The sequence below is a fragment of the Euleptes europaea genome, chromosome 16, assembly GCF_029931775.1.
Source record: "Euleptes europaea isolate rEulEur1 chromosome 16, rEulEur1.hap1, whole genome shotgun sequence".
In the NCBI taxonomy this organism is placed as follows: Eukaryota; Metazoa; Chordata; class Lepidosauria; order Squamata; family Sphaerodactylidae; genus Euleptes; species Euleptes europaea.
In genome coordinates this window covers 12,332,138-12,345,927 of record NC_079327.1, presented here as the reverse complement: position 1 = coordinate 12,345,927, position 13,790 = coordinate 12,332,138, and the positions used below count along the sequence as shown (strand labels likewise).

Genomic DNA, 13,790 nt, shown 5'->3' with positions numbered 1-13,790 from the left:
CATATTGGCTGTGGCCAGTGACGTCGAAGGTTCTGTAGATTGGGATACTGCAAGAGATTTCAAAAAGTTGAGTTTTTAGTCTTGGGTGCCAATGTGTTTATAGTCCTTGGGATCCACTATGTCAAAACAATTCTGAAGTATAATTCCCAATGATTTACATTACACAATAAAAATCCTTATTAGATGCCACTGCTTCCTAAAACTTTCAGAGTTCCGTCACACAAAGCTACCATAAAATAATCCAAGCCTGTACAGAATCATAGAGTTGGAAGGGACCACAAGGGTCATCAAGGGTCATCTGCACAGTTCAGGAAAAGCACAACTACCTCCCCTCCACACCCCCAGTGACTCTCTACTCCATGCCCAGAAGATGGCAAAAAAAAAAAACTTTCCAGGATCCCTGGACAATCTGGCCTAGAGGAAAACTGCTTCCTGACCCCAAAGTGGTGATTGGCATTACCCTGGTCATGTAAGAAGGGCCCATGAGAGCCAAACGCTGGCGCAACCCTTCCTACCCTCCCTCTCATGAGCTGCCTAAGGTCATAGAAACACTACTGCTGACAGATGGCCATCTAGCCTCTGCTTAAAAACCTCCAGAGGAGAGCCCACCACCTCCCGAGGAAGCCTGTTCCACTGAGGAACCGCACTGTCAGGAAGTTCTTCCTATTGTTTAGCTGAAAACTTTGATTTAATTTCAACCCCTTGGTTCTGGTCTGACCTTTTGGGGCAACAGAAAACAACTCTGCACCATCCTTTATATGACAGCCCTTCTAGTACTTGAAGATGGTTATCATATCACCTCTTGTCTCCTCTCCAGACTAAACATACCCAGCTCCTTCAACCTTTCATCATAGGACTTGGACTCCAGTTACCTCAGAAGAGGGTCATGGCAGCTGGCCATTTGGGGAGTTGGGCACGGGAAGCACGCCCAGGCCCAGAATCTCCTCTCTCTTCCTCATAGAATCATAGGGTTGGAAGGGACCACCAGGGTCATCTAGTCCAACCCCCTGCACAATGCAGGAAATTCACAACTTCCGCCCTGCACCACACCGCCAGTGAACCCTACTCCATGCCCAGAAGATGGCCAAGATGCTCTCCCTCTCATCATCTGCTTAAGGTCATAGAATCAGCATTGCTGACAGATGGCCATCTAATCCTGCAACGGGTCTGAACACCAAGGAAGAGGCTGGATCAGTCGCCTGGGGAAGAGATAACCTGCAAGAAGGGGGAATAAAAGGGAGAATCCTCTTTCAAGTGGGGAAGGGTTGCTGGGACAGTGCAAATGCTAAGGAGGGAGCTGTGCCCAATGGAGACTAAGAGGAACCAGGTAGTACAACTCCCTCCCCCCTTCCTTCTGAAGCTGAAGGGACCCTTGGAGTAGAGTCACAGTCACAGCCTAAGGCAGAGCTCCTGGGGTGGAGCACTGGGCGCACGCCAGTCTTTGTGCTCTACGGAACCCCTGGCGAGTTCCTCTGCTCAAAGAAATGCACTTTCTGCCATCTCAGAAGAGCACAGATTTAGGGGCAGAAGATCAATTCTTGGTGTCTCCAATAAACAGGATCTCAGATCGCAGGGCCTGGGGAATACTTTTCTCTACCAAGACCCTTGGAAAGTGGTTGCCAAGCAGAGGAGACGATACCTAAATCTGACAGCCCAATGATTCCACTGAGCATTAGGCAGTTTCATATGTTCAAGTTTTGCCATTTTCTCTGGGTTTGTGAACAAAGTGATATTTGAATGAAAAGAAATGACTTTATTTAAAATGCTCACACTTTATATAAAGTTTAGTACAAAGTTTTTTGGGTGTTTTTTTTCAATTTTGTTTTTAATTACTTAAAATATCGGGTCAGGTAATACTGTTTTATTGACGAACGCTGCTTTCTTAAACTTGGGAGAACTAGCTAGAAGTGTTTAACTAGCCTTGCACATTCAGTCAGACAGAAATTGAAGACAGCAGAGGTTTGTAAACAAAAGTTCCTTGTTAACGCATATGAAAAGTTAACAGAAATCAGATTGTTATAGATAAGTTCTCATTCCAAAGACGGACTATCAGATATCTGAAGAGTCACTCCAGTCCGTGACAGTGACTAAGCTGCTTTTCAATGTACTTGTTGTATCTGCATCTTGAAGACCTGTTCATAAAAAAAAAAAATTACCAAATTAGGTGGGCTACACAGTGAAAATCAAAATATTTACAAGAGGGGGACCTACAAGGACACATGGGGAAGAAATCCTCCTCTCCTCATCTGACTAGCTCCCTCAACCACTTCCAGCATGGTGTAGTGGTTAACAGTGGTGGTTTGGAGCGGTGGACTCTGATCTGGAGAACCGGGTTTGATTCCCCACTCCTCCACATGAATGGCGGATGCTAATCTAGTGAACTGGATTTGTTTCCCCACTCCTCCACATGAAGCCAGCTGGGTGACCTTGGGCTAGTCACAACACAACCCAAGCCTTTATTGGCATATAAAAAGGAAGATCAAACATTTTGATAAAACCAAGTACAAATAAAATTGGATAAAACCATCCCAAATCAGCCATTAAGGAAAGCTGCACACCATTCACTATACCTCCTTGGGCTAGTCACAGCTTTCTTAGAGCTCTCTCAGCCCCACCTACCTCACAGGGTGTCTGTTGTGGGGTGGGGAAGGGAAGGTGATTGTAATCTGGTCTGATTCTCCCTTAAGTGGTAGAGAAAGTTGGCATATAAAAACCAGCTTCTTCCACATACTGGCCATTGCCAATTTTTGTGTGCCATTTTGGGTTGCTATAACTACTGTGACACCTGGGGACTGGTGCATCTTTGTGCCACACTGACCCCCCCTCTCGTCCCCCCCCCATCACTTCACCATGTGGACTGCCAAGAGGGCATCAGTGCTTCAGTGGTGATCTGATGTACTGATTCTCCAATTTTTAATAAAAATCTTGGCACACGACGCAAAACAATTTCTTGTCAACTAAAAGTTGCCATCATGCCAAAAGCTGCCAGCATCTGTTAAAAGGTTCCAGGGCAACAATTCCTTGAGCACAAACCCTCCCAATCGTATACAAAGAGAATACATGAAGCTGCCTTATACTGAATGAGACCCTTGGTCAGTCAAAGTCAGTACTGTCTACTCAGGCAGCATCTCTCTAGGGTCTCAGGCAGGGGTCTTTCATATCACCTACTTGTCTAGTCCCTTTAACTGGACTTGTCTAGTCCCTTTAACTGGAGATGCCGGGGACTGAACCTGGGACCTTTTGCATGCCAAACAGATGCTCTACCACTGAGCTATCTCTAATGGACGGAAAACTCGTGCATATTTCCAAGGAACAACTGAGACAGACCTGGGGCAAACGTGAGTGAAAGTACCCATGCATAAATGACCTGAAAGAGAGAAGCTGCTCTAGTTTAAGAACTTTACCAAGAACGTTTCCCATGGGAAATTTGCCTTTCGGAGGAGCACAGCACTGCCGTTTTTTTTCTAGCTGATTCAGGAAAGATATTGGTTAATATCTGCAGCCTCCACAGGTCAGACAAAACCCCGCCCTTGGTCCCACCATGCATTGCTCCGGAGCAAATGTTCTTCAACTCTCCCAGGCTATGCCGGGGGAAGGACCTGACTCAGCCCTGCCTGGGAACATCAGAGTTACTGAGTGGGGCTGGACACAACCGCTAATATCATACCTTCTGCCTTGGTTAATTTCCCCACAGGACGGACCACAGATACAGTGTTTGAATGATCCTTCTTAATGGCAGCTCCGTTTTTAACTTTCTCATCTTTCGCTGGCAAAGGGCTGTCCTCTTCCAGAGATGACAAATCCCAGTCGTCCTCGTCCTCATCCAAAACTCCTGTGAACTAAAAAAGGAAGGAAAGAAGTATTTTTTTAATCCATTTCCTGAAATGCTGGAGTTGTTCAGTTGTGTGTGGGTCCTTTCATAAGAACAAGGGCTACAGAGTACCAGAGGTCTGAAAAATGGAAGCACCCTCCACCAAAAAAGGCATACATATCGTTCAAAAATTACAAAGTGTAATGAAAAATACAAAGGATTGTTATTGCAGTTACAAAAGTATGAGATTGTGCCATGGTATGTCCACAGTTCAAAAATGGCAGCAAATAAGAACACTATCAGAAAATAAAATGTACAAGCCAAATACAGCAATGACAGCATTCTCATTCATATACAATACTCACACAGATCAACCTTTGGGTAGGAGACATAATGTTTGTCTTTTGAAGTTAATACTGCACCACATACCATGCAATTGCTTTTGTTTTTCTGGCTTCCCAATTAATCAGTGCAAGGTCGCTCATGACCGAGGAAAGATTCATACATCGAAACAGGAATTTAGCCGGTGTCCTGTCTGTAGCTGTGCGCCCTTCTCCCGCCTGTAAAATCGCCATTTTGAAGTTGTATATGATATCTGTATCGAATGCTGCCATTACTGTACGTGGCTTGTAAAAAAAATTTTTCTGATAGTGTTCTTCTTTGTTGCCATTTTTGAACTGCAGACAAACTATGGTACAATCTTATACCTTTGCAGCTGCCATAACAACCCTTTGTATTTTCCATTCCAATTCGTAATTTTTGGACTTTCTATATACACCCTTTTGGTATTTTTGATGCTTCCATAATTGAACACATATATGAACACCATGAAGCTGTCTTCTACTGAATCAGACCGGCAGTGGCTCTCCAGGGTCTCAGGCAGAGGTGTTTCACATCACCTACTTGCCTAGTCCCTTTAACTGGAGATGCCGGGCACTGAACCTGGGACCTTCTGCATGCCAAGCAGATGCTCTACCACTGAGCCAGGGCCCTTCCCCATAAATTATTTTCCCCATAAATTATTTTTCAGACCTCTGCTACTCTGTACCCTTTGTTCTTGTCATTCAGAGGTTTCCTTTCTCCTTTTTCGAGTCCTTTCATATTCAGAACCTGTCAACAGTCTAGTAAGCACTACCGTGAAATCACAGAAGTAAAATAAGCACAAAGATTTTGGGGGGTGGGTGGGGGGACAACGACACTGTTTTGGGTTTTCTCTGCTAAACAGAAGTGGTGGGGTGGGTGCACTGAAATATAAGTAGTGTGAATTGCTTTATGAAAAACACTGGCAATGCTAGCAGAACAAACCAGAAGAGGAAATAAGCCCATTCGGTCTCCCTAGCAATGAAGACTGTGCCCTCTACTGACAGAAGGCTATAATACACAGGTCTAGCTCAAAAACACATGCACACATGAAGCTGCCTTATACTGAATCCAGAGCCTCGGCCCATCAACGTCAGTATTGTCTACTCAGACCGGCAGCGGCTCTCCGGGGTCTCAGGCAGGGGTCTTTCACATCACCTCCTTGCCTAGTCCCTTTAAATGGAGATGCCGGGGATTGAACCTGGGACCTTCTGCATGCCAAGCAGATGCTCTGCCACTGAGCCATGGCCCCTCCCCGAAACAGAACCACTTACACTAAGGGCCAATTGAACACATGTATAATTATTTTGTTACTGTGTGTAATGCACATATTGGCCATCCACAGTAGCTAGTTGGGCCATTGTGTGATTGCTAGACTACATGGACCTTTGGTCTGACCCAGCAGGGCCCTTATGTTCTTACAATCTGGCCGAGTTAAATCTGCTTTACTTTCTATCAGTTTCAATAGGGGACAAGTGAGCTGCATGCTTTACTCTCCACTGAAATTGAAAAGGCCTGGAATGGTCCTTGCTTTGGCCACCTTGCTCCATATTCGGTGACAGCAGTATTAAGGAGATGAAGAAGAAGAAGAAGAGGAAGAAGAGGAGGAGGAAGAGTTGTTTTTTATTTGCCGACTTTCTCTGCCACTTAAGGGAGACTCAAACTGGCTTACCATCACCTTCCCTTCCCCTCCCCACAACAGACACCCTGTGAGTTAGGTGGGGCTGAGAGAGTGTGACTAGCCCAAGGTCACCCAGCTGCCTTCATGTGTCAGAGTGGGGAAACAAATCCAGTTCATCTGATTAGCCTCCGCCACTCATGTGAAGGAGTGGGGAATCAAACCCGGTTCTCCAGATCAGAGTCCACGGCTCCAAACCACCACTCTTAACCACTACAACTACAGGCTCTGTTTTTCCTGATATGCTTTAAATGCTGTTTGGCTGCAGCCCACTTTTTTTTTCTAATTTTTTAAAAGCTTGGCATTGTACACTGAACAAATACAGTCCATAAACATACCAGCAGACATAGACTAGTTTACAGAAAGCAATCAGTCTGCTTTGGAAAGGAGCCTCTTAAAGTAAAAAATTATCCGTCGGACTGCCACTCATCTGTAAGGGCGAGGGCTTCAAGAATAAGAAATATGCCTCACTAAAGAAGTGAGTCATTAACCGTAACTTCCAATACCTTTACTCCCTGAGTGTTCTTCTGCACAAACGTTGGGGCCACATTAATTCCTCCAGAGGACTGGCTTTCTTTTCCTTGGCACAAAGGAGTCTTTCCCACTGGTTCGGCCCCCCTCTGAGTCAGCGCACCTGTTTGGTTGTGGAAACGAGACATGACCGGCTTAACAACAAAAACAAAATGCGACAGCTGCCACAGTACACACGAGGTTGCGGTGATATAGTTTGGCGGCTGGTGTTGTAGATGGACGAGTATGATTTTAGAATAACACAAACTTCTCCTTTTGAAGTGGGAAATAAGTTCCTAGGTTACGCTCCAGGGAGAGAGCTGGCCTAAGAAGAAGCACCATCAACACACCAAAGTTCATTGGGATGCTCTGCTTGAGGACCCCCCAAAATCTCTAGCAAAGAGGAAAGCCCACCAGTGGTATTATAGGCCCAACATTGTGTGTGTGTGTGTGTGTGTGTGTGTGTGTGTGTGTGTGTGTGTGGAGGGGGGGCTCTCTTTAAATACGGGGGCATGCTGCTCTCTATTGGGGGTCAGGGAACCTATTTATTTGGAAGCAGCCAAGACAAACTATGGTCTGCACAAATCGTAGTTTGACTGGAAATGGGTATTCCACATTCTGACGAAACAATTTGATTTGCAGTTCTGGTTTCTGGGTAAAAACTATGGGTTGCTGAGAAAGAGAAATAGGGCAAGATGATTTGAATGCACAAGGAGGGGGAAAATAGAAGAGGGAACTTTTGAGCCTGCGGTGTGGTGCAGATGATCAGGAACGTTATGTCAGGATGTGATGAAAGTTTACTATAATCAGCAACCGTTCGGCACAGTCCCTGAGTACCATACAGGAAACTACAATGAAGCAAAGGTTGTTTATGCATGGGTACTTTCACACAAGTTCACCCCAGGTCTGACTCGGTTGTTCCTTGGAGTTATGCATGAGTTTTCCATCCATTAGAGATGACCTCGCTGCCACCCTCACAATGTCTCGGTCTTCCCGTTCCTCTGTTAACCCGACTCTTCCCTATCCCCTGAGCAAAGCCCAGGTGAAATCCCCATGCAGAAGGCAAAGTGCGGGGCACACAAGCTTAGTTTCGCTCACAGCCTATTACAAAGCAGCATGTCCAGAAGAAATGCTTCCTGCATTCCTCGGAGTTCTTTCTGAGCAGAAGAAAATCTTTTTAAAAGAGAGACCTGGATCTCCACCCCCCTTTCTTTCAGATTGCTCTGTTTTTTAAGTTGTTGTTGTTCGTAAAATGTTTTTTTAAACAGCAGTTGGGTTTGGGGGGATTTTCTCTCACAGTAAGCACTACAAAGTAAGCCAATTACAAAGCAGCATTTAAAGGGTTGGGGATTTGGTTTGAGCTTGGAGACTGCTGGTGCATAGATTCGCATCAGGAAGGTGTGGGTCCAGCCAGCAACGAACCTCAGGTAAAACTCCCATGCATAAATGACCTAAGTCTGGGGTGGGTGCAGACCCAGCAAAAACGAGCGAGCTGGGCTTCCCTAAGGTGCTGGGCCCTGCCTGCTCCTCTTGAAGGTTGCTGACAAACGTAATTTCCTCTACCTTGGGAAGGCTTCTGAGTCCCCTTGATTTCCTCCACCTTGTCTTCTTCCAGGGAGTTCGCGTCACTTGCTAACCTCACCAAGGCCTTCTTGTTCCTGCTTGCGGATGCTCGGTGCCGCGATAATTCTGGCGAGATGTAGGACTGCAAGATGTCGTCGTCCTCCGCTTCATCCTCTGAACTAAACGGCGAGGTTCTATGAGAAAAATCAATCTCCAGTTATATCAGGCTGTTCCTTCTTAACGAACGGCATCGCTGCAGCTAGACCTGGACTGAGCAAAACTCCTACCAAGCACCATAATCTCTACAATCCAAATGTCCTCCACTTTCTCCACTTAATCTCACCGAAGAAGGGAAAACGTCCCTGGTGAAGAGCATTTTGGCTATAACCCTAAATTTCCAAACAACTGATGAGCTTAAATCTTAGAACGAGAATTAGTTATGCAAAATGGTTTATGCCAATTCACATGTGTTCTGTGCAGTATTTAACTAGAGTACAGAATTTGGGGGACCAAGTTGCACACAGCCCTAACCATCAAAACCAAAGAAAGAAAGACTTACGTAATACTAAGGGACTTCTTGCAAATGTTATCCCCCAAAACACTCTTCTTGGCTCTGGGGGAAAAAAAAAAAGAAGCTATATGCACACTACTGTTTCCCAGAACAGTGTTAAAAATATTTATCTTTTTTATAATTTTACTTAAAATGCTTGAGCTGAACAATTTACAGTGCATTCCTAAGCAGAGCTATCACCTTCTAAGTTTACTGAAGTCAGTGGGTATAGAAGGGCATAAGTCAGCTTAGAACTGCACTGTAAGTTTTGGAAAAGACAAATGTTATCAATGTCCAAAGTAAATAAAACATGCAGTATACACGTTACTTCCAGGGAGAGATATCCTGCTTAAAAGAATGTGCTAAACTTCACCTGGACAAAGGCATGATCAAAGAAACAGATTTCCCGTTTCCTCACTTTTATACTGTATCAACTGAGAAGCCACTATACAACAGTAAAACCAACCTAACAGTATAAACCTGGCGGTAAGGTGCCTCTTACTTTGGTGTGGATGTGTTTTCTGCAACGATTGTTCTTTGTACATTCAGGCGATTGGCAAACGAGCGTTTTGCTGGTTTGGGTAACACTGTGGATAATGAACCTCCTATATGATAGCCCTTCTGCCTCACTGTAAGGAAATGCAAGTTCTGATCAGAATATGGGTACTCAAAAAGAAAGCAACAAACCACTGCTAGCAAGTAATATAAGGTCAAATTGTGTCCGCTTAAAAAAGAACAGCAATGTCAGTATCCTTTCTGCAAATCCACCATCAGTCCAATATAATCAGTCTAATATAAATGTTCTGCCCATAATAAATATGAGTGACCTTGCTTCCTTCTGCATTGGATAGAAATGTTTTGTATATTGTTCACAAGAAATCCCCCCCAAGCTTCTCCTAAATTTAGTAGAAGATTACATAGTGTACTGAAGACTGCAGCACCTAAACTAGGGTTGCCAGGTCCCCCCCTGGCCACGAACGAGGGATGGGGGGGCTAGGGTTGCCAGATCTAGGTTGGGAAACTCCTAGAGATATGGAGATAGAGCCTGGGGAGGACAGGGACTTCAGCGGGGTACAGTGTCACAGAGTTCACCTTCTGAAGCATCCATGTTCTCCAGGGGAACTGATCTCTGTAGTTTGGATATGAGCTGTAATTCCAGGGGATCCCCAGGTCCCACCTGGAGGCTGGCATCCCTAACCTAAATTCACTTCAGGCATTCCCTCAGTATTGTGCTATACCGATGAAGGTCATCAGCCAGTGAAGTTTTTGTGTATAAGAAAGGAGTTAGTGATATACAACAAAGCCAAGTTTAAAGCATAAGATTACTAGTAGATAAATTGGGGCGATTTACAGACAGAAACCGTGAGATTTACATCAAGCTGTCAAAACCTTTGACCACAGTTTACACATGTTATCTAATATCCAAGCTGAAGATCTTCCAGAGAAGACTGAGGCCTTTTATGCACGGCTGGTTCCCTCTGACGGCTTCAGGTCTTTGTGTTGATTATGCATGCCATTTCCGACCATCAGAGGTTGCCTTGGTCTCCCCCTGCGTTTCCATGCGTTTTGCCCACGTTTTCAAACTTGTGATAAAATAGGTCCCTGAAAATGTGGGCAAAATGTGCGGAAACGAGCGGAGACAGCGAGGCAACTTCTGACCGTCGGAAACGGCAGACATAATCAAAACAACGACCTGAAGTAGTTGGACGGGGAAACGGCAAGGGAAATGGCCATGCATAAAAGGCCTGAAACAATTTCGAAAGATGGAGCATGCCCATATCTAACTCTCTGCAGTCTGTGCTATGGGTAAAAAAAAAAAAAATTGATGCAAATCAAGAAACCCTGTGGCCTTAGCTGATTGCTCTTAAAACAGCATCAGTAACACAATTCTGCAACATTCCTTTTACGCTGCTCCATAATAAATCAGTCAAAAGGCAAACAGCTTTGTAAAAATTAACTAGTGTGAAGAGCTCACTGTTAGAAAATAAGTAGGCAAATTGTTTCCAGGAATAATTCACGTGGTGGTGTTGTCACCAAAATTTGAATCCAGTTAACAGGAAACAAACAAACAAAAAATACTTGTGAAGTTATACCTTCTGAAGAAAGATGAGGGCTGGAAAAAATCCGGCTGCAAGACGCCCGCTCCGCCACTCTGAAGCTGACTTGCCGTTCCAACTGTTCGCGAATGTGCTGAATGTTGGGAACTTCTTTCTTTCTCTCTTCTCGAGCAGATTCCACAGACATTAAGACTCTGGTCAAATGATCGCTGGGGATACCATGGACTCCCTGGGAGGGGAAATTTGCAGTCTAATTATACAGCAATCGTAGCACTTATTAAGATTTAAACACTCCTTTCTTCCGTGTTACGATGCAAGTAATTTCGCTTCCTTCTTCTAGACAAGCTAAAATGCAATATTTGTTTTTTCAGAATTATTCTTACACAACTGTAAGAATAAATAGTGTTAGTCTTTAAGGCGCTGCCCCTGGACTTCTGTATTGTTTAACCCCCCACAAGGTAATGCTTTCGTACAGTAGTTTGCTCCGACACTAGTTACCAGGGATGGGAGGTCACACCAAATGATTTTTCCCCCTAAACTAGTTCAATAACAATGAAGTATGTGAAGTTTTTTTAAACAAGCAAAACAGATATTATCACTACCGTTACCAGTTCATTACTGAATGCTTCTACTTGAAGCACACACTGCTTCAGCTCAAGTTAGGTGCTTTGACAAAATACTGATTTCAAGGGCAGAATGAAATGTATTCACAACTCAAATTAAGGGCGTTAACAAGTTCTTAGCTGGGTGCCCAATTGTGCCCGCCTTGGGTGGGCATTCTCCTGCCTTCATCTCTGAGTAGGCTGACCACATTTCCTTGAGACCAAAACGGGACATTGGGATGGCAAAAACGGAACAGGGATTATGTAATATTAGTGTAACCTGATTGGAGCACTTTTTCTATGAGAATTTACCCAGCCATGCCTGCATGCAGCATAAGAAATGTCAGAACTGAAGGAAACAAACGTTGGAAGTGTAGAGATGCAAAATGGGACAAAATTGACATTTTAATTAAAAAGACGGGACGGCCGGGAAATATGATAAAAATGGGACCGTCCCATTCTTTAGAAAGTCTTCAGCCCATAGCCATATACACTGCATGCGTTAACTGAATTTATAACTTCATTGTCTCATATTACCTACATGCCATAAAGGATAATTGCTTCATTTCCGATGATAGCTAGTTACAGTCCGAAGAAGGATATCGAAATGGGATAATAGCCAGCAGACCTGTCACTGTTGTGGTCCTCTGTTATATTATCAACACTTTTGCTTTCTGCTTTTGCTCATTATTTGTATACTGTAATATTGTTTGTATACGGTTTGCTCATTATTTGTATACTGTTTTGCAATTTATTTGAACCTTTGTTGTTACTACTGTTTTGTAAAATTTTGGAGTAGCTACAAGTTATTAGATAAACGCCTTGTAACTGCTGGTGCTTTCCACATTTTTTACCGTTTCAGATCAGGAATATCTAAATGCACACCCTTCATGCTCAAAGAAAAAAAAACCTGTCCTTTTTGGCCTCTTTACATGAAACGTAGCAATATTTTATATATTTTGACCTCGAAGGAAAACTATAACAAATATTATGATGTAAATATTGCAGGTCCTGACCTGGATGGACCAGGCTAGCGTGATCTTGTCGGATCTCAGAAGCTAAGTAGGATCTACCCTGGCAAGAATTTGCAATATTTTATATATTTTGACCTCGAAGGAAAACTATAACAAATATTATGATGTAAATATTGCAGGTCCTGACCTGGATGGGCCAGGCTAGCCTGATCTTGTCGGATCTCAGAAGCTAAGTAGGGTCTACCCTGGCAAGTATTTGGACAGGAGACCTCCAAGGAATACCATGGGCGTGATGCAGGGGTAGACAATGGCAAACCACCTCCCAATGTCTCTTGTCTTGAAAACCCTACGGGGTCACCATAAGTCAGCTGTGATTTGATGGCACAAAAAAAATATTGCACGGATCAGAAAGACACTAACCAGAGTTCAAATAACAAAGGGAAATGATAACACTGACAGCCCAGTGACGTGCGAGAGGCAGCTGTCTCAAAAGAATCCTAAGAAAGTAAAGGAACAGGGAAAAGTATCTGTCCCTCCATCTCTTAAAAGAATGTAAAGAGATCTTACTGATTTAATTCCCAAGGATTCCAACTTTTCCGTTAGGGTCTGCTCCAATATCGCTCTCAGCTCTTTTGTTAAAGAAGAGTTATTCTTCAAAGTGTTTATAATATGGTGTTTATTCTTCCCTATTTTGGACTCGCTTTTCTCAGTTTCTGAAACATAACAGGAATTGTTGTTGTTTTTTCAAACAGTAAGTTACAGCATCAATATACATTACGCTCACACTTCAAAGAGGCAAAACCAAAAACTATTATCCAAACACTGCATAAAAAAGGTTTGTAATGGTATCATAGGGACATTTGTAACTCTGCTTGGTTAATTTGCAACTTGGAAACAAAGCAAGTTTGTTACGTCCTCATATAAAGTTTGGTTTGACCGTGAGAGACTGAAATTCTAATCCTAGTTCAGTCATAAAAGTTGCTCCACATTCCTGTGCAAGTCTCAATTTCTCACTCTAATACATCTCACAGGTTTATTTGAGGATAAAGGACATGAATAATCACTTTGCAGATGGGAAAGAGCTGCAGAACGATAGTAAATTTCTATAATAATGCTCCAGATGTCTGAATGCAAAGAAGAGTGAGAGGGTTCAAATACGATGTAGAATAACTGCTTGGAGTTATATGAATAAGCTCAGTGCTCACCTACTATCCCCCTTCACATGTTTACTGATAACTAGAGGTTGCTAATTTAGTGGAAGCTTTAATTTGACATTACTTACATAACCATGGTTTGCATTTTCCCTCCAAATAAGACTGCAAACCCCAGTTTGAAGCTAGTTTAGAGGGCAAGCACAAACTGTAGTTGGTTGGTTTGCAAGAAGAGGTAACTAACTTAACTTTAGTGCACAAGATAAGAGAGATAGTGGAGAAACGTGTGAACTCAAGGCTGATTCATGTAGCACCATGTTATGCCTAAATTAACCCTCTACGTCCACTGTACTACTCCTCCATATTGGCTTCACTTTCCCTGGGAGAAGAGACACCATAAGAAAGCCAAGGAGTACGAAGGTAAGAATTACATTTGGAAAATATATGAATTTGTGCCGAAGCCTCATATCTAGAACAGCAGTAACAAACACGCTCTCAATGCAGAGTGAAGCCTAGTGGTGGTATCATCAGCTA

The 13,790-nt window shown here is 43.5% G+C and overlaps 1 protein-coding gene across 1 annotated transcript in view; it reads right to left on the bottom strand.

The window, feature by feature from the left end:
• Positions 1-1,960: 1,960 nt before the first annotated feature.
• The window catches only part of DZIP1 (DAZ interacting zinc finger protein 1), a 32,985-nt gene continuing 21,155 nt past the window's right edge, over positions 1,961-13,790 (bottom strand). Inside the window, exons 13-20 of the mRNA XM_056862132.1 lie at positions 12,673-12,818; positions 10,566-10,758; positions 8,975-9,101; positions 8,482-8,535; positions 7,923-8,116; positions 6,356-6,483; positions 3,668-3,839; positions 1,961-2,132 (exon numbers count right to left, since the gene is read on the bottom strand). Coding sequence (XP_056718110.1) covers positions 2,050-2,132; positions 3,668-3,839; positions 6,356-6,483; positions 7,923-8,116; positions 8,482-8,535; positions 8,975-9,101; positions 10,566-10,758; positions 12,673-12,818 — 1,097 coding nt within the window. The 3' untranslated portion in view covers positions 1,961-2,049. The remainder of the gene's footprint in view (positions 2,133-3,667; positions 3,840-6,355; positions 6,484-7,922; positions 8,117-8,481; positions 8,536-8,974; positions 9,102-10,565; positions 10,759-12,672; positions 12,819-13,790) is intronic.